The sequence below is a fragment of the Paramormyrops kingsleyae genome, chromosome 13 (genome assembly GCF_048594095.1).
Source record: "Paramormyrops kingsleyae isolate MSU_618 chromosome 13, PKINGS_0.4, whole genome shotgun sequence".
NCBI lineage: Eukaryota > Metazoa > Chordata > Actinopteri > Osteoglossiformes > Mormyridae > Paramormyrops > Paramormyrops kingsleyae.
Window position 1 is genome coordinate 30950259 of NC_132809.1, and position 20233 is coordinate 30970491.

At 48.7% G+C, this 20233-nt stretch overlaps 1 protein-coding gene across 1 annotated transcript in view; it reads right to left on the minus strand.

The window, feature by feature from the left end:
* gnao1a (guanine nucleotide binding protein (G protein), alpha activating activity polypeptide O, a) overlaps window positions 1-17277 on the minus strand; it is a 74927-nt gene extending 57650 nt beyond the window's left edge. Inside the window, exons 1-2 of the mRNA XM_023827283.2 lie at window positions 16700-17277; window positions 16434-16476 (exon numbers count right to left, since the gene is read on the minus strand). Of these exons, the coding sequence (XP_023683051.1) occupies window positions 16434-16476; window positions 16700-16817 (161 nt within the window). The 5' untranslated portion in view covers window positions 16818-17277. The remainder of the gene's footprint in view (window positions 1-16433; window positions 16477-16699) is intronic.
* Between the last annotated feature and the right edge of the window lie 2956 nt (window positions 17278-20233).

Sequence of the window (20233 nt, forward strand, 5' to 3'; positions counted from 1 at the left end):
TGACTCTGCAAGCTTGACATGGGGATACTCATCAGCTGACGAGTGGCTAGAGGCAGAGAGCAGGAAGGCATGCTTGGGGGGGGGGGGGGGGGGGTGACGGAATCAGCTTTTCGCAGCCCGCATGTTAACGGACGCTTCACCTTCAGCGATTCTCATTGGGCCCCCCTGCCTCCTCTAAGCCGGTTCTGCTGGACTGTCCTGGGCTCCGGTTCCCGTTTTTGGGCCGAGGGCGAATTGAACCATAACGGCTGTAAGCAGCTGAGGGATGCTGGGCCTTTAGGCCTGTCTGCTGCTCTCCTGAGAGACAGACTTCTCTGTTTTCAGCAGTATCGGCCGCAGAAAGACAACAGGACCCAAAGAGGTTGCGCATCGGCTCTCCGTGTCCATGAAAATTCCCCGTGGCTCTTTTGCCACAAACACCTTGCACCTCTTCCACGCTGTTGACTGTTTAAACCATTATGGGTTCAGCTGTATTTTTGGCTGCGTTGTTACATAAAAACCAGGAAGGGGGCACAGGGTATGTAGAAATACAGTTTGCCAACCGGAACATGGCACGTACACCCAGGGCTGCACGTGCATGAACACACAAACGCACACACACACACACACACACACACACAAACCCAGATGACCAGCCTACACTGATAACTTCTTGAAGAAGCACATGACTGGATACTTTGTCCTGACAATGTTACAGAGTATGGCTGCTGTCATCACTCCCCCCCCCCCCCACAAACTAACTCTCTGCCCTCTTAATGGGAGGGGGGGCAGGAGGGCTATTTTTAGGCTTGATAATCAACATAAGGGAAACTGTCACGCAATCAGATGGGACAGCAGGTCATACATATCTGAATAGTGGACTAGTAGCCAACAAACCACTTTCTTTTTGTTACACAAATCAAAATAGGTGAATCTTATAGTAATGTAATGAATTAGGATCTAATCAGAATTTGCCAATCAAGCAAGGATTTTGAATGACAGACAATTAAGCCTCACGCTATATGTACAGTGTATGTGCGTGATGGAAGCCAGTCAGCTTGATGGTAAAAGTGTATGATTTTCTGCTGGACGTGGCCTCTGTGACTTTCCTCTAAGGGTCCAGCGGAAGTCAGCAAGCAAACTGGGACTCCACTTGCCACGGTATTGTTTTTCTGTATCAGAGAGAGAGCATGTTCATACATGTTACAGCCTGTAAACTTGGGCAAAACACACTTACAGTACAGTGCGTTCTCCGGTAAAATCCTAAAAATAAAAATAATTTTCCTAAATTACTCTTAATATGCCCATACTTTCTTAATAAGGAATTATATACCATCGATATTGTGTAAAACTATGGATGAGAAAAAAAATTCAGAGCCTTTCTTAAATTAGGATTAAAAGGTACAGAAAAAACCCCTTTTGCTGACCCATGAAAACATTTTTTGTTGACCAGTGTTATGCAAAATACCCGTGTTTTAGACATTTTACAATAATTATAGCAAAACTGACCGTTTCTCAAAAACCTTTTTTTAAGTGATTTCTGTATCACAAAATCTATCTGGCACACCAAAAATTACAAAAGAAACAAAAGCCTAGTAAATTAGCATAATACTATACAGTACATAAATCCATCTATCAATCCATTTTCTAAACATAAATTATTGAGGCGAGGGTCATGCTGTTCTAACTTAAATGGTAAACTGATAAAACCAAACATATCAAAGAACTCTGCAATTCCTGCTACGTCTGAGCTGTACTGGACCTCGTTATTCGGTTAGGTGCAAACCATCGTTTGGCAAAATCAAATGCAATTTTCCACACAGCAGCTGAAATTAGAAGAACATAAACAAGACTGTCAATAAGAATCAAGTACAGATTTCATGAAACATAGGCTTTTAAATGTGCCGGTCAGTGTTAATACGATGCAAGAGCAGCCAACAGCCTTGCTGTTAAACACTGGACTTTCTAATTAATAATTAAAAGCGGGGATTAATTTTAGCACAACATCCGAGGGCAGCAGTTAATGTTTCGTTTTATTTGGAGTAGAGGGAGCGTGAGAGAATGACAGGGAGACAGCAGCGATCCCGGCCACGTACTCAGCGGGCCGGCCAGCTGCCCGAGAAGGTGGCACGCAGTGAGATTCTGCAGCGCGTCGGCAGCCTCGCGCTCCGACAGGCTACTTGTAGCGGCTAGCGCTAATTTTAACCGCTTATCTAAGTTTTACTAAGCATTATCTCCCCGTTCTCTGCCTAAAAGCAGGGCCTGAGATGAATTTACTGGAGGGTTCATTGCCGTGCCATCACGATGCCGGGACACCTGTTTCGGAATTCTAGCCCGGGACTGCAGGTCGTCGCTAACGTCGGGCAGTAAAGTTTCCAATAAAACATGCTTCTAGTAAAACGTCCCAGTTCATAAACTGTGAGGCGTGTGCACGCGTCTGGCAGACGAGGTACATAATTTAACAATAATGCAATTAGCACCGTCCATTAGCTGCCAGCCAAAATCTGGACCTCACTTTGCCCCAAAGAGAGCAGTTGATTAATCCCAGAGCCTGGACACAGCCCCCCACCCCCCTACTCTCTGCCGACGCCATCCTCTAGGAGAGAATGCTGAGTGGTACTATCCGTCATTACTGTGTCTGCAGAGACTCCGGAAAGGGGAGGGTCGCCGTTAGCAACGACCGAAGGGCTTGGAGTTATGGCCTGGAAGTGTCACAATGCAGAAGAGCCAGATAAGAGGCATTTTCAACCACCATACAGACCATAAGAGACGCCTCCATGATGGAGTAGGTAAAGAGGAGCATACACAAAGCCAGCGATTTTAATCTGCCGCTCCAGTGGGCCTGCTGGGCGCAGGGATGCTGGGATTTCTTTCACAAGTACAAAGCAAATTAAACAACGCCTTCCCCGAGAAGCGTAATTAAGATACCCGCTCACACAGGGGAAAATCCCACTTCACGAGCTCGGGAAATTAACAAGCCTCTCTGTGACCGGCGCGCCCATGAAAGCGCCCTGCTGGGGCGTCATGAAGGCGGAACGCCAAGAGAGGGGCGGAGACTGCTGCTGTAAATCACAGCCGGTTGGTGGGGGAGCTCCGGGAGGGGGTGGGACCTTCGGGGAGCTGCTCAGTAGCCGATTTTCCATTGGGTATATTTCTGCATGTGGGTGAGCCGCACGTGACTCTGGAACGTCACCTTCTGCCTGTGATGAGTAACAGGTTCCTCTGCGATGATACGGCTGATGATACATAAAGTGATCACGACCCTATTAAAGACCCTGCATAAATGCATGACAATGGCAGCATAACAGCTAATGCGACAATACTAACGGCCCTGATGGCTGATGGCTGCACCTTAATCAGACGACCTCATACCACCTAGGAACACTTAACAAAAACACAACTAAGATACAACATTTCTTATTCATAACGGCCTGTTCCTTTAAAGCCATCAAACCATCACTGTAGTCTGAACCTAACATTTTGTCACAGGTACCAACAAACATGGAACAGCGAGAAGCAGATTATCCATCCTGCCTTTGTCCCTTCGGGCCCCACCCCGCAGGGTGAGGATAGCCAATCTCATACTCCATTGAATCTAATATTGTAGAACACCCCCTCCAGCATCATCATAAGATATCAAAGCACCTTTGGTGGCATAAGCCAGCCCCATAACTCCTCACAGACAGGTTACAGACCATTCCATCTGCCGCTAAAATTAACAATTAATTAAAAGCGGTGCGCCCCGAGCATTAATTTACAGCAGGAGTGCCCCCCCCCCCGAGCTGCCCCGAGGGCCCTGGGGCCACTGGGAGTGCAGCAACACGAAGACCAATTTGCTCCAGCACCAGGTAAAGGTTATGCTGTAGCGCTGTGTAAACACCGTCACAACCTGCAGCAATTAGTGCCCTTCAGGAAGAAGGAAACGGGGCGCGGGATCTCACGGGCACGGTGCTGCGGGATCTGACGGGTGCGGTGCTGCGGGATCTGACGAGTGTAGTGCGGTGGGATCGGGCGTGGTGTGGCGGGATCGGATGCGGTGCGGCGGAATCTGACAGGCGCGGTGTGGCGGGATCTCACGGGCACGGTGCTGCGGGATCTGACGGGCGCGGTGCGGCGGGATCTGATGGGCGTGGTGGCATGGGATCTCATGGGTGCGGTGGCGTGGGATCTCACGGGCGCGGTGTGGCGGGATCGGACAGGCGCGGTGTGGTGGGATCTGATAGGCACGGTGGTGTGGGATCTCATGGGCGTGGTGCCGTGGGATCAGACGTGGTGCGGCGGGATCTGACAGGTGCGGTGCGGCGGGATCTGACGGGTGCGGTGCGGCGGGATCTGACGGGCGTGGTGGCGTGGGATCTCACGGGCGCGGTGTGGCGGGATCGGATGTGGTGCAGCGGGATCTGACGGGCGTGGTGTGGCGGGATCGGATGCGGTGCGGCGGAATCTGACAGGCGCGGTGTGGCGGGATCTCACGGGCACAGTGGGATCTGACGGGCGCGGTGGGATCTCACTGGCGAGGTGGGATCTCACGGGCACGGTGGGATCTCACAGGCGCCGGTGGCATGGGATCTCACGGGCGCGGTGCGGCGGGATCTGACGGGTGCGGTGGGATCTGACGGGCACGGTGGGATCTGACGGGCGCGGTGGCGTGGGATCTCATGGGCGTGGTGCCGTGGGATCAGACGTGGTGCGGCGGGATCTGACAGGTGCGGTGCGGCGGGATCTGACGGGTGCGGTGCGGCGGGATCTGACGGGCGTGGTGGCGTGGGATCTCACGGGCGCGGTGTGGCTGGATCGGATGTGGTGCAGCGGGATCTGACGGGCGTGGTGTGGCGGGATCGGATGCGGTGCGGCGGAATCTGACAGGCGCGGTGTGGCGGGATCTCACGGGCACAGTGGGATCTGACGGGCGCGGTGGGATCTCACGGGCACGGTGGGATCTCACAGGCGCCGGTGGCATGGGATCTCACGGGCGCGGTGCGGCGGGATCTGACGGGTGCGGTGGGATCTGACGGGCACGGTGGGATCTGATGGGCGCGGTGGCGTGGGATCTCACAGGCGCAGTGGCATGGGATCTCATGGGCGCGGTGCCGTGGGATCTCACGGGCGCAGTGTGGCGGGATATGTTTCGCCCCCAGAATCCCCAATACTTGCCTGCGGCCCCCCAGTTTAATTTTTTTACCCTCATATTCAGTTTTTGTCCCCTTCCTGCACCCATCTGTCAGTGTTTATAGCTGATTTTTTTTATTGTCTCAGGAAGGCCTAAACCTAACCATCAATGTAACACTCAGTCACACGGTCCCGTCCGCTCTCTTGTACTAGCATTGATGATCTTTACGTTCCCCTTCTTGGCTGAGGAAGCCCAGGGAATGACAATGGTGTCCTCTAGAGATTTTACTGAGGGGCAGGGGTCACCCAGCCCCCAGCCTGCCCAAGTGCGGATCAGCTCAGAGTCCAAACATGAGCTCACGGCTCAACAGATGTCTTTTGTTCTCTGGCAACCCAGTTGCCCGCGAGCTTCCCTGTGTAATGGGCAAAGCTACAGACCTGTACGCTAACTGTTTAAGGTTCTAGTCCTAGTATAGACTGGGCTGTTGTGCCTTTGAGAAAGGTACTTAACCGGAACAGTTCTAATAAGGCATCCCGGTACATAAATACATAAAACCTGTAAGTTAAGGATAAAAGGATGCAGGTGATGCTAATCTGTCTTAATCAGAGAGATGTAAGGAAAGCAGCTCTTTGGAGGTAAATGGACATAATTCTTTACTAATCCCCACCATGGTGTGGAGGGTATCCAGGGTCAGAGGTCAGAGAGGCTCAGAGGGCTGCGTCACCCTGATTTTATGATCTCATGTGTCTGTTAAATGCAGGGTGGCCAATCTTATCCGCAAAGGGCCGGTGTGTATGCGGGTTTTCGCTGCAACTCCCTAATTAGATTACTAATTAGAGGACTGATTGGCTGAAGAGTCCTCACACCTGGGTATGAACAACTGACCTACAGGTTATCCCAGAAACCTGCATACACACCGGCCCTTTGCGGATAAGATTGGCCACCCCTGGCTTAATGGAAATCCATCATTCCTGCACTTCCTCATCGTCTATTCATGTCTATTCAAGTTTTGAGATGGTACATCCCGCCTTTTGTACTGTACACAGTTAACTTCCTTCGTAAACAGGTCCCTGGTTCCTTAAGTGCTGTCCTCTTTCCTGCACTCCCCTCGTTGAGAACCCCAGCAGTGCAGAGCTTTCCAGCCAGCTGTCTCCCGTCGGTCCTCTTATCTGACATCACATCACACAATGGCCCTTCATCGCACTTTTTAAACTCATGAAGAGGTTAAAGAAGAGATCTGTCCTGAGGGGCAAGTGCCTGTTTCGCGTGAGCTGTCGCTTCTGGCTGGAGATCTGATTGGCTGGTGACATGATTGGCTGGAGATCTGATTGGCTGATGATCTGATTGGCCAGAGATCTGATTGGCCGATGAGCTGTCGTGTTTCTCTTGCACCCAGACCCAGTGCTGTGCCCCCCCCCCCAACCGCTCCTCACTGCACCAGGAACAAAGTGGCCTTTCAGCAGACTGATGTGAAGAGTGCCAAGCAGCGACTGCCCCGCTGCTCACACTCACGGCCTTCCTGGGGCCAGAGACGCGCACAGATGGTAATGGGGGAGGGGGCGTCGGCCCTGAGTGTCTCAATATGTGTGTGTGGAGTGAGGGTGCGTGACAGCGCGTGCGGCTCGGAGAGATACCGCGAGCGACAGTCCAGGTGGTACTCTGAGGGTTCGCCGTAACACACATTAGATACCCCATCCCAGGAGTGCGGCACACCATCGCATCCCATGGGGATATAATCCAAAATTATCTATTTTGCCGACGTCTGACCTCTCGTGAATTTTGGGACCCAGGTGGCCAGCGAAGGCGGAGTGAGGGAGTGGTAAAATTAGATTTCAGAGCGGATGACAGCCGGAGAGAGGGAGAGAGAGAGAGAGTGAGCGAAAAGTGTGTGAACCGTGGGCCCAGGGTGCCGTAAAGCTGGCAGACTGTGTGTCAGCACTGTCGCCGAGCACAGAGACGGGCTGAGGCTCAGCCGGGCCGGCCGCTGCACCGCGCAGCTAGGAATCATCTTCAGCATCCGTGACTCAGCAGCAACACACCACCGTCCCTTGCGACCCCCCCCCTCCCAACGGGCCACACGATGGAGACGTACCGAAATCGCTGCCTATGCGAACATGGACTTCCCATGTGCCAGGGAGCAGCAGTGGAGCTGTAACACACCTCAAAGCCCCGCCCCCAGTCACTGACAGCTGGCTGCAGTGGGGAGACCTAATTAAATAACTCACCACCCACGCACTACCACCCAGTCGTGTGATTATCCCACCCAATGACTAACCCCCCAGTAATGACTCCCACACTACCACACTGTCTAGTGATTATCCCACTCAATGACTAACCTGCCCAGTAAATACACCTATACTGTATTTACACCCTGCCCAGTAGTGGGAAAACTAAGGAGAAGATAATGCCACATTCCATTTGAACTGGGAATTTTCTGTGTTCTTAGTCAGAAATTTCAACTTGAATGTCCCCTGAAGTTGGAATTCTGACTTGGAAAGTCGGAGGAATCTACACAACCCTAAACTCTGAATTCAAGATGGCTGCACCCGTCATCAACAGAAGTGAAAGCTGTAGTTACATACTGTCTGTTAGTACTTACATATTATTTGTGTCTCATTAAATCGGTCATATGAAAAGCAATGTCCAACATCTATCTGTGTACTTGTTACTATAGTGTTTGTATGCGTTGTTATTAGGTAGTATCCCTAACAATGGCTAACAACAAACCTGGCTAGAACTGGTTCTGCTAAATAGCTTTCCAACTACTTGTAGCGAATCACGGTTATCTCGGGAGTGACATCATTCTCCAGAGACAAATGGCAACAGTAGAGGAACAGGAGTGACAGGACAAGGACACAGACTATGCCTGTTAGAGACAGAGACAGAGGGCTGGAGAAGGTAAGGCCGCTCATCCTATAGGGAAGCCAACCAGGAAAGCAGTCAGGCACCACTAGAACAACCTGGAACGTTACATCTTTCCAAAAACTTGAGAGATATTGTGGACACCATGGCAGCAACCTGGAATGTGAATCTCTTCAAAAACCCAAGACGGTTGTGAACGTCATGGCAACAAACTGGAATGTGGAGATCTCTCCAAAAACTCCAGAGAGTTATGAATACCATGGCAACCACCTGGAATATGGCTGTCTCTCCAAAGACCTAGGCAGGTTGTGAACAGCAGCAAATTCAAACGTGGACATCTCTCCCAAAAACCTGAGAGGACTATACACGACATAGCAAAAAGCTGGAGTGGAAAATCTCTCCTAAAGCCCAAGCGGGTTGTGAACACCATGGCAACAAGCTGCAATGTGGATACCTCTCCAAAAAACTCAAGAGGGTTTTAAACACCATGGTAAGAAATTGAAACGTGGACGTCTCTCCAAAAGCATGAGCAGGTTGTGAGTACCATGGCAACAAGCTGCAATGTGGACATTTCTTCAAAAACTTGAGAGGACTGTGAATACCATGGCAACAATCTGGCACGTGGACATCTCTCGGAAAGCTTGAGAAGGTTGCGAACACCATGGCAACAAGCTGGATTGTGAACATCTCTCCAGCAGTCAGAAAATATAAACATCACTCCAATAAGCCGGACCATGAACACTGCCATGGACGTACGTCCAAGAAGCCCAGAAGTCTCTCTTGTTCTTCCCTTCAGACGTGCCCATGGAAACACAAGCATCCTCGGAGAAAAACAGCCCCGTCGCACACTCACCCAAGTGGCTACAGAACAGCGCACAGGGCCGGGAGAGGCACCAATCAGCATCTCCTTAATTCTGAGGTCCTCACAAAAAAAAACAGGACCATTAAAGGAGGAGTTGTTCCAGATTCCATTAGCGCTGGTTCTGTCCATCTCCTCCCCACCGGTGGTGGTGAGTGTTCCTCACAGAGCTAATGAGATTTTCATTCAAGCAACAAATAAGAAAAGAACGGGGGGAGGACTGGTACATAAAAAGCATGATGTGCCCAAGCCAGAGAGACACTGCCTGTTAAGAGTCTTTGCTTGTTTAGCGGATGGCGCTTGGCTTGCCCAGAGGGAGCGAGAGCGAGAGAGGGAGGGAAAGAGGGAAGGAAGAGGGTGGGGGGAGAGAGAAGGAGGGTGACAAGGAGGGAAACCAGAAGCCAGATGGAGAGGGAAAGAGAGAAGGAGGCATGGAGAGAAAGAAGGGGATGGATGGAGGATAGCAGGGAGGTGTGAACAGAAAAACAGAGAGGCAGACAGAGAAGAAAAGGAGGGAGAGATGGAAGTAGAAAGAGAAGAGAGGAAGACAGGAAGGTAGGGACAGAGGGAGGGAGAAAAGGAAAGAGATACAGAGTGAGGGTTTTGCATGAGGCCCCCCTGCACCCCAGCCACCGCAGGCCAGGACACCGAGTCCCCACAACGGCCTCCCCAGCCACCGCAGGCCAGGACACCGAGTCCCCACAACGGCCTCCCCAGCCACCGCAGGCCAGGACACCGAGTCCCCACAACGGCCTCCCCAGCCACCGCAGGCCAGGACACCGAGTCCCCACAACGCCCTCCCCAGCCACTGCAGGCCAGGACACCGAGTCCCCCCAACGGCCTCCCCAGCACACGCTGCACCAGCAGCACCAGGGTCCTCCACCAAGGGGCAGCGTCAGGGCCTGCAACTGGACAAGACGGGGGCATCAGCAAGTCAAACTGGCGACCACATGTCCAACCGGCACCCTGGGCTCCCGGCATATCGCCGCCCTGTCTGTGGCTCCCACATATACAGGGGGGGGGCATATTTTGACCAGGGCACCAGGAGTCAGAACACACTAAGCTCCTGTTAAAACGGACTACAGAACCTGACAGGTTTGACGTAATCAGCCAGGGAATAATTTCTTCTGCATTTTGTAACATTGTAACATGTACAGTGCATATTCTTAGAATATATCCATCCATTCATCTATTCAAACTGAGGGGAACCTATGGTGAGCACAGGGTCGGAAGCAGGAGACATAGTAGATGTTGACTATGTTCTGGTTTTTGTAATGGGATAAGAATAGGCTTGTTTTCTGAAACACATTTGCATTCTGTCATCTTGAATGTTCAGCTAAAGCAAGACCAGCTCCAGGTATGAGCATAAGGTGCTGAGTCCGCGGTCTACCCAGAGTGAGCCATGCTGTGCGTGAGTCTCCACCCCCCACCCGGCCAAGCTGACCTTCCAGAAGGGAGCACATGAGGAGATGGGCTCTGACCCCACACACCTCTGGCTGTGGAGGAACCGTCTTCACGGCACGATCAATGAGAAGTGAAGAGACCCGTGTCCCTCAGAGGTGGCAGAGGCTGTCTCCCTAAGCCTCCCAAACCCCCCATGCAAACGCAACAGGTATGATGAAGACAACCAGGAGCTTAGCCCTCGGGGGGGCGGAAGGCCAAGAAATCCAGCCTTATTAATGACGTTCAAGCAGGTCTGACGTCCCTATTGGCGATTCAGTAAATGCGATGTCTTCTTCTGAATTATGTATATATTCGTATAACTATAACAACTTACTCAAGCTGCACTCTAGAGTCTGTCAAGCATGGCAGAGTACCACCTGGTATGGGCGCCAGCCCATAATATTAAATGTGTATGCTCTAGAGTGAGTAATTTTCAAATCATTTGGGAGTGAGAGAATGTAATTAGCCGATTCACACTAGGTCTAGGTGCGTTCCGTGGCACCCAGACCGCCGGGCTGAACACATCTGCCCTGTCGATTTTTGTCCATCTGTGACCCTCTGACTCATCTCCCCAGTGCCGGCTACGGGATTCTGCAATTGCGTATTCGGCGTGATAGGAACAATCTTCTACAAAGTTGAATGAGACAACCGAACGAAAACAAAGCCGTCTCACATTACCCCGGAGTGGGAGTTCTTCGGCGACGAAAACCCAAACAGCAACATCCTATCTTCGTGACACAGCAGTGTATGATGTTAGCAGAACACTACGTCTCTATAAGTGCAGGGATTGAATGGGAAACCTTGTAGTAAAAGCATCAGACCTCAAACTGGAACATTGTCATTGTGTGAGATCATTCAGCTGAAGCGTCTTTTAATTAAACCGAACAACTTCACTGAAGCTTTTGGTCCAAATTGGGGCTCTAACGAGGCTACCGGAAATTAGCATTGCTTTATCTCCGAATCTCTACATATCCCGTAAAAACGACCCTCCATCAGAACCCAGCACAGGTGCGCGGCATCGTTAAAAACGCTTTCATCAGATGAAGAGGCGTTGGATCACTGGACCAGTTAATGGAGTATAAGACTGATTGGTGATGGTGAGGGCAAGCATGATGTAGGCTTATTGGGATGGGCAGTCCCACAGGAACACAGACATGCAGAATGCAATCTGCAAAGGCTCCACTTAGTGGGAACATAAAAACTATGCCTATTAACACCTAAGTAATGGCTGAGCCAATCAAGTGACTGTATTGTGTTGCTAGGAGACTATGAGCATTGGGTCAGCTGAGATGAAATCAGGGGCTCCAGCGTTTTTTATTGCATGTACTGCATATCAGGGGCGCTTCTAGGATTTTTTATGGTGGGGGACATTAGAGAGGACATAATTCAAACGGAGGGGCTAACCTTATCGTTAGCTTGTCATTAGCGAATCATATGTTTTGAATCAATGAGTGACAGAGGAGGAGGCAGTCCAGCGGCCAATTAGCTTTCAGCTGGGGCCAGTGTGCACCTGTAGTCCCACCTGTGTATATCCCCTTGCTATATAGCAAAAAGTATGTTGTAATGGGTACAAAAGATGCCACCAGAGCAGGGTTATGCACAAGGTGACAGCTTTTACCATGCCACGTGACCTTACGAGCTGGGAACCTTTCAGAAGGGACAGTATGACATCCTGTCAGTTCCTGGGGTACACATTAGACATGTAGGATTAGGAAGAACTGGAAAATGATGCTATCCCAAAGGGTCCCCAAGGCTAAAGGTTTCATTTTATTGTGCATGCACACAATGGCAATAAAGTTGACTTTGAAGGATGAGCACCAGGAACCACCAGAGAAGGTGCCCGGTCCACATGCCCTTTCTCCAGACCAATATCATTTTTTTAAGTATTGGTTCATGAATACTCAGAGTGACTCGCGTAGATTTCCTTATCTCGCTTTCTCAGAATCACAGTGTTGCCTTTCATGAATTATTTACAGTGACTCACAAAGCAGAACACTAAAGACAAAGTACAAGAGCAAGGCAGACAGTTTCCGCCGTGGTCGGCTGCCATTAGGGCCTCGTAATCATTGTGCATTCTCCCTCACACACTTGCTCACGGCCACGAGGCACTCTGCGGTCTGCAAGAGCAACTGGGCCTCTGTGACACCGGGACACTCTGAGATCACAGATAATATTTGTTTGCATTAATTTTAAAAGCACCCATTTCCCTTCACCAGTGTATCAAGACAAAGAAAGTCAGATTTAAATTAACTTAAATTACAAAAGTGGAGTTAAAATAATGAAAAAAAGACCAAGGGGGCTTGTTTGTTAAGGCATGTTTATAAATGGCATGAGCAATTCAGTCATTCTTAATTCATAGTAAAACATTTTCTGACTATAGAGAGTTATATATGCAGTAATATTTATAAAATTACTATTTTCTGAAACACTAAAAAGAGGGATATTCGATTGGGGAAGTAATTTTTTTTTATTGTTTCCTAGCAGTTTTTAGTAATCGTATAATTCCACAATACTAGGTTGTTAAATTCACGGTTGTGACGTGTTATGTGAGACTAAAGCACACAAGCACGCACTACTGGCATGCGCACACACTTATGGAGGAGCATGCAGATGCTGAAACAATCCAAGACACCAGCGTGACCTTTATCCGTGCTGTAGGTAGCTGACATGCTTGTTCGCGTTTCAGTGGCCTCCTCCGATGGCTTTAAGCTTTCATTAAAATCACCTCTCCGCTCTTCGGGTATTGATTTCGGGCTCAGTGACTAGAGACCGCCAATCTCCCTCGCATTAAAATTCCAGGGTAGGTTCCATCGAAAATATATTATATAAGGACTGCGTACCTATGCGTGAGTGAAGACAAGCTGAAGTGAATGCCGATTTAGCCTCCTCGCATCCACAGTAAGAACTCCTCAGACACACAGGCCGTTGTTCCAGAAACTCATCCTATAATGCATCTGAAGAGATCCTTCTGTATGTTACAAAAATTCAAACAGGTAAATTCATACAAAAGCTCTAAAAGCTCACCCTAAATGTGCTATTAATGGCCCAATATGTTTATGATACTTAATGGAGGGAACAACAGACCAGCGAGAGCAGACCTACTGGCTGTGAGCTCTGTAGCAAGTCTGCTGGTACCCAGTTCACAGAGCACATTACAACCATCCATGATGAACTTCAATTTAAATGAAACCCGGGAACAGAGGTGAACACAGTGACTTGTACCCGTACACATGCTCGTCTCGGGATAACGCAACAAAACAACTCTGGCCGGGTTCAGCTGACGAGAACATCGCAGAACAACGATCAGGGTGCTGGACTTTACACCTGACAGCCACGGATCCTGCAGACTGGTTATCTATTAACGCCCTCGAGTTGACTGAGTAACCTATATACGGAGAGGACATAACCACACAGACCACACAGACCACACCGAACAAGCGGGGGTCTGAGAGCCGCTGCGTTCAACGGCGATCCTCACTGCCAACGCCAGAGCTCCATTTTTAAATGCGCTGGCCCCCTTAACTTGATACTACACTTCAATAAACTTAAGAAAAAAAAAAGGTGTCGAGAAGAGTGCAAAAACCGGAGCTTCCACCGAGTGCTTACGCGAGGCGTCTACCCTGTACGTAATAACAGAATAACAACAACAAGAGGAGGACAGCAGCCTTCCCAGTGACAAGGTCCCCGAGGAAAGAGTCTAACCAGCAGCTCCAAGCCACTCGTCACACCAGAGACGTAGTTTCACAGGTTCCTATCAGAAACTTATAAACGCCGTCTATTACCTTCAGAAATAAACCCGCGGCTTCATCTAAGCACCTTATTTGGTTGACTATTGTTGTTAAAAAAGATACAAAAGAACAGAAGAAAAAAACTGCAAAAACCGTGACGTCTTCCCATATGACAAAAACTAGCCATCAATTTTCAGTAACTCTTAGCAACACGAATTGTACATTTCGCACATTCCGTCACCCTTATACTGCAAATAGGTAATTTTAACTAATTCAGTTATACATCCTTATATGTACAATTATATATTCCTGCTATACTTTGTTCCAAGCTTTCTGTACTATCCTGTTCCTCTACCCCAAAAGTAAAAGATTCCCATAACAGCACCACTGTACACATCACAAGTGACGACCCCCCCCTCCCCCCAACCACATGAAAATGTGTTTTGCATAAACAGTGTAGGGGTGACATGCATGTTTGGAGTTTGCATGTTCTCCTCAGGTTATACGGGTTTCCAACAGGTAATCTGGCTTCCTCCCGCAGTGCAAGACTAACTGGTATGTCTAAATTGCCCATAGCGTGTGTGTGTGTGTCCACTGAAAGACTAGCATCGCAGCCTTATGCCCCCTCCCTATGACACTGACCAGGATAAGCAGTTACATGATGGAAGGATGGATGGATGGATGGACGGATGTATGGATGGAAGGATACACAGTGCATATATTCTGGAAATCTCATCTTTTTTAAAGGGTATCCATCTGTATGTACGTTGAGCACTGAGCTATGCAAGGATGAAGCCAGCCAGAATGTGAATAGCACTGCATCGCCTTGACAAGGCCCATTACAGCACAGAAAAATACTTACATATAATAATACAGACCGACTGCAACACCAGCTTATTTCTTGCTTTCGCGATTTAAACCACAAAATATCAAGTGCAAATCACGCGTTTAACCTTAATTCAGCACACGGTGATTCGTGGCCGCGAATATCTTTTCATTTTGTTCCAATTTCTCCCTCTTTTTTGTACTGCACTCACAGTCCGTCTGAGTGGGAAATCCGTTTCGGGATTTCTGAGTGAAAGCGCGAAGCCTATCAGTAAACCGAACAGGCCCGAGCATTTCCGAAGAACAACGAATGAGTACAGGTTCAGTTGGGCGCTGTCCACCATCAAAAGCGCCTGAAATTCTGTAATCCGACAATCAGATCTCGTTATAGCTGAAGGTTCCCGGTACCACCTGATATCTCCGCACAAAGTGTGCACGAAAACCCTGAATTGGTGCACCGAAAAATCGATATGCATGCAAAGAATCTGATTCTGAACTGGTTTGTGAAGAAGCCTTTCCGAAAATGGCAACGATCCAGCAAGTCTGGGAGCTGAAAGGCGTTTCTTCTCCTGGTGTCTGAAACCCCAGTCTGTTTCCCTTCATTTAATATCAGGTGTTTAAATCGGACGGCACTGAAAGCACCCATAAAGCCTGCAAATAAATGGGCCTCAAAATCCGACGGTCGTGATTTTCTGACATTTCAGCTTCAGACAGTTTTGCAGACATCTGTAGATGAATGCAGCAAATACAACGGGAAAATGTACTGTTCTGCAAAGAGCTTACACGGCAGCATAAGTTTAACGGTTATCCTCGGTAAATATGTGTTATTCGGAAATACAATATTGTCAGAATCCATCATTTAACTGTATCTGGGCAGGCAAAAAAGGGAGTGACTTGGGCGTGCAACGTGAAAATTAAAATGGCTGTAAAACTAGAGGTGGTTCGGGTGGTACACCAGGCGCTACTTTGCATTCAAATACATATGAAATTAGGAAAATACAATTTTAAACGTAATTATTCTTTCCCCCCCCCCCCCCCCCCCCCCACCAAATGTTAAGCGAAGCTCGTCCAGATTTTACTGCTGTTTGAAAAGCATGAATCTCCAGTGAGAGGCAGCTCGGATCGCATGTTCTCCGCCTGCGTTAAATCCGTAGGATCTTCTAAATTAAATGGCAGAGCGTCAACCCCAAAACCCCGCGTCAAGAGATCAAACACCGAGGGGCAAGGTACAGCTCAGGGAGATAAAAGCATGGCATTAAGATTAATTGGAAGAGGTGAATTTTAATGGCACTCTGCTGGGACGCAGACGACACCCGGTTGGCGTTCTGGTCGTTAACGGGCTCCGGATGGACGGCAATCCGCACCGGCTTACGGGGTTTCATTTTCAGCACCATTACAGTGAACAGCACATATTCCCGCTGTCACCCTCTGCTGCTCTCCTTAAACGGCAGGACTCAAAAACATGATCCGCCGACATGTATGCGGCGCCGCCAAAGAATAATTCTTGGAGAATATGGCGGATCCTAGTATTCACCATCCAAACTACGAAGGGACAGCAAGGGGGAGGGGGCGGGGGCGACACAAGCCCACATTAAAGGCGAAAAGACACTTAACCCAAAACACTTACTTCATCTGTTTGACGATGGTACTTTTGCCCGATTCACCTGCCCCTGTTAAACAAAAAAAAAAAGAAAGAAAAAAACGATGCAAGCATTAGGATTGTTGGTGCAAGATTTGCTCGCACTAATAGCACTTGTAAAATCCTGCCTTATTTATTGCTGCTGTTGATAGGCGGTGGTGTAATGCAAGAGAGTGCAAACCGGTGTATTATGCTGCATGACAGCCGGGGAGGCAGCGTCTGGAGACGGAGCCGAGTCGCCAGTTCCTCCTTACCTAGCAGGAGTAATTTCACGTCTTTTGCAGCAGTGATTCCATCTTCCTTCAGGTTTTTCTCGATCGCTTTGCTCCTGTCCAAAGCCGCCCTCTCCTCAGCGCTCAGTGTACATCCCATGGTTAGGCGACCCTCGGCTCTTCTCTTTCTCCAAAATATACGAAGTTAAAAACGGGTAATCCTTTTTTCCCTTCCTTTTTCTTCCCTGTCCCCTTTCTCGGACGCGTTCGCTCGTTCTCTCTCGCTCTCTCTCTCTCCCTCTCTCTCTCTACCGCTCTCTTTCCCCCTCTCTCGCTCTGTCACACGGCGACTAGCTAAAGCATTAAAACCCGGTCGACTGCAAATGGAGAGGCTTTGGAGGAGGGCGTATATCCGCGGCTGTCTCGGCTTTGGAAGGGCGGCTGCGCTCGGCTTTCGGGCTGGTGGTCTCTACTGGGCGGCGGCGATGGCTGCGGGCGATCGCATCGTTCGGCTCGCGCACAATGGAGGGGAAGGAGGGCGCGTGCAGCGGCTGGGAAAGCTGGGCACTTACTGACAGCGCCGCTGACGTCAAGCCCATGTGAACCGGCGAGCCCGAACCAGCATCCTCACCGCGCGCCCATGCACGCGTCCGAAAAGCGCTGCACGCGCGCGCGGTGCGAATAACTGTTACTTTAGCACAGACGGGAACCTGGTCGTAATGTGGCTCTTCTGTGCGCAGTGAACGGGATTTTACTTTTAAAACATCTGCTTTTGCTCTGAAAAAAATAATACCTGTCAATATATTAAGACTGACTTCGAACAGCCCGAACGTAACAGCTACACATGCATGCTTACAATAATAGCAAGGTGTGGCCTTCTTCATGAATATAGGCAGATGTAGTATTGGTGATATTTGTCATCATTAAATGTGACAAAAATGTGTTATTTATATTAGTATAATAATAACACCACATTTCGTATTAAGCCCTGTTTAAAATAAAATTCAAATACTTAAGAATGTTTTGTTTATTTTAGTTATTTTTCTCTATTTAAAATATGTCAGTAGTTGTTCTTTATGCATTACCAATATATCTAGCATTTTAATGCATTTCTAATGTGTTTAGTTTTTCAGTTCCATTTTGTCAGTTCCACAAGGCAGGATGACTTTTGGCCAAGTTGAGCAATTTTTTTCATTTTCCAAGGATATTTCTTGCATCTGAGAATTAAACTGGCTGTTGTTACTTTTACTTGCCTCTGTCTGCTTATCTGATGGTCAGGATCACGGGGTGCTACACACACACACACACTCACACACACACATGCCCATAGGGTGGTCTTCCCTGCTCTCCCCTCTCTGGAGAACTAACTCACATTCATAAATATCCGAAGGCTTGACTATTGATCATGTTGCAGTAACTGGGCCAGACTGTTCTCACGCTGAATAGACTTTTTAAAATGGCGTTCACAGCCTTGCCCCAGGTGAGCTTTTTCTCTGGATTATACATGACTTTAGTGTTCCATCTGAGTCCACCACATGACTAATGTCCTTACTCTGTGTTCACGAAGGGGAATTACTTTGGCCGTTAAGTACAGTGGAACTGCCTGCCATCTTTACAAATCGGATCACATCTATAAAAAATGGGGCAGACTTTCTAAACCTAAAGTAGCGAGATTGAGGCAAATGCACCTATTTATCAACAGAAGTAATAAAGGTGTGTGTCCCCCAACTGTGTCCTGACACAGGCAGGAATCCTCTGATGCCCACGGTGATTCAAAACGCAATTCATAAAACCAAATTACGATCAGCGAACCTGTAACAGTTTTGGAGATTGAATTACATACATTAATATTAATGAGCGGCCTGCCTGACCCCGCCTCCCAGCACAGAGGGGCGCGTTGCTGTGTGATCACAGGGGATGATGAAATTTGATTAATATCCCATGAGCATGTATACGGAAGAATCACATTCTCAGATGTAGTGGCTGGTATTTCCCCACATTATGGGGTTATTTGAGGTTACATGGTCTCAAACTTCATAATCTATCTAAAGCTTTATGGGAGTACTGGGGGGGGGGGGGGGGGTATCCATCCCAGTCAGGGATATAGGGGCCTGAAGCCTATCTGAAGCAACACAGGGCAGGGGTACAATCTGGACGGGACACCAGCCTGTCATAGACCGGGCCACTTCTAGCTATAGGCAAAATAGACAGTTGCCTAGGGCCCCCCCCCAATTACCTGCATTGTGAAGGAAGTGAAATGATCATCATTTTTTTTTGGTGGGGGGCCCTCCCAAGTAAAGCTTTGCCTGGAGCCCCCGAGAGGGTAGAGCGAGCCCAGATCATTAGGCAGATACATGCAGACCAAGAGTGATGCTCTGTGGGAGATTTACAAGGTCAGTTAGCTTCAATTATCTGCATGTCTTTGGACTGGCAGAGGGAACCAGACATGGGAAGAACATCCAAATTCCACACACGCAGAGCAGAACTGGGATTCAGGCTCCCCAGCGGAGCAGGCGCTGGGCGACACTCCCGCTCACTCAGCCTCCTTTCCAAATTGCCGTTCTTGGCACCTTGTTTCTTGGATTATGTTACCTCAGAGTGATAGCTCACTTAGAGAGCCAAGTCACACAGGAACACGTTTACTGATTGCATGCTCCCTGTTTGATGCTCTTACTCTATTTACATTTCTCCTTAGTTCAGGTTTCAGATAAATAACTGTAAATATAAATCATATGTGCATGTATATGTAAGAAATACGCTCTGAAGTACTGTGTAGTGCGGTACAAAGGAACGATTGATTTAAGAATCTGAACGCCCCCTCCGCCCTGTTAAACAGAAATCATTTTAGGTGCTCAGTGCAGATTATCAGGCATTAAGTCATATTTTGTAACACTATTAAACACACACACACACACACACACACACACACACAGACCCTTTCTGTTTTGCTGAATTCACAAGCTAAAATAAGCAGGACACAGCACTGTGCTGCTGGAAAACACTTACTCAGATGGGCATATGACATTTTTCAGATCTGAGGGACAACAGCCCTGCTTTGCAGCATCCTAATTGTTTTGTTTGCTCAACAAAGAGCTCTGTGTCAAACAAGCACATGAGATATGAGCCAGTCTGCCTTCGATCCAGTGAAAGTGTCACTGAGGGTCCCTGTGTGGTCGGCCTAATCTGCTACGAAAGCACCCCCCCACTCTCGGTAAATGAAATCCAGGGCAACTGCGACCCCACCTCTCAAACACAAGTACAGAATTAGGCATCCCTGTCAGAACGAGGCCCCCGCAGCGAGGGAGGGGCAGTGCTGCTTTGGTAGGTGAGGCCCTTTCTGACTGCCTAAATAGAAAGGAGAAAGAAAAGATAAAGAGCATCTAATATGACCTGAGGGACAGGAAAGGGCACCAGACGCCTCAGATGTGAGGTCGCCTCACACACATCGGACTGCGGGATCTGCTTGGTCAATTTTTTATCCAGAATAACACACCATTCAAACTAAAAAATTACACAATATTATAAATTCCACTCCTCTTTCTCCTTCTGTTATTTTTATTTTTAATGTTCTATGAA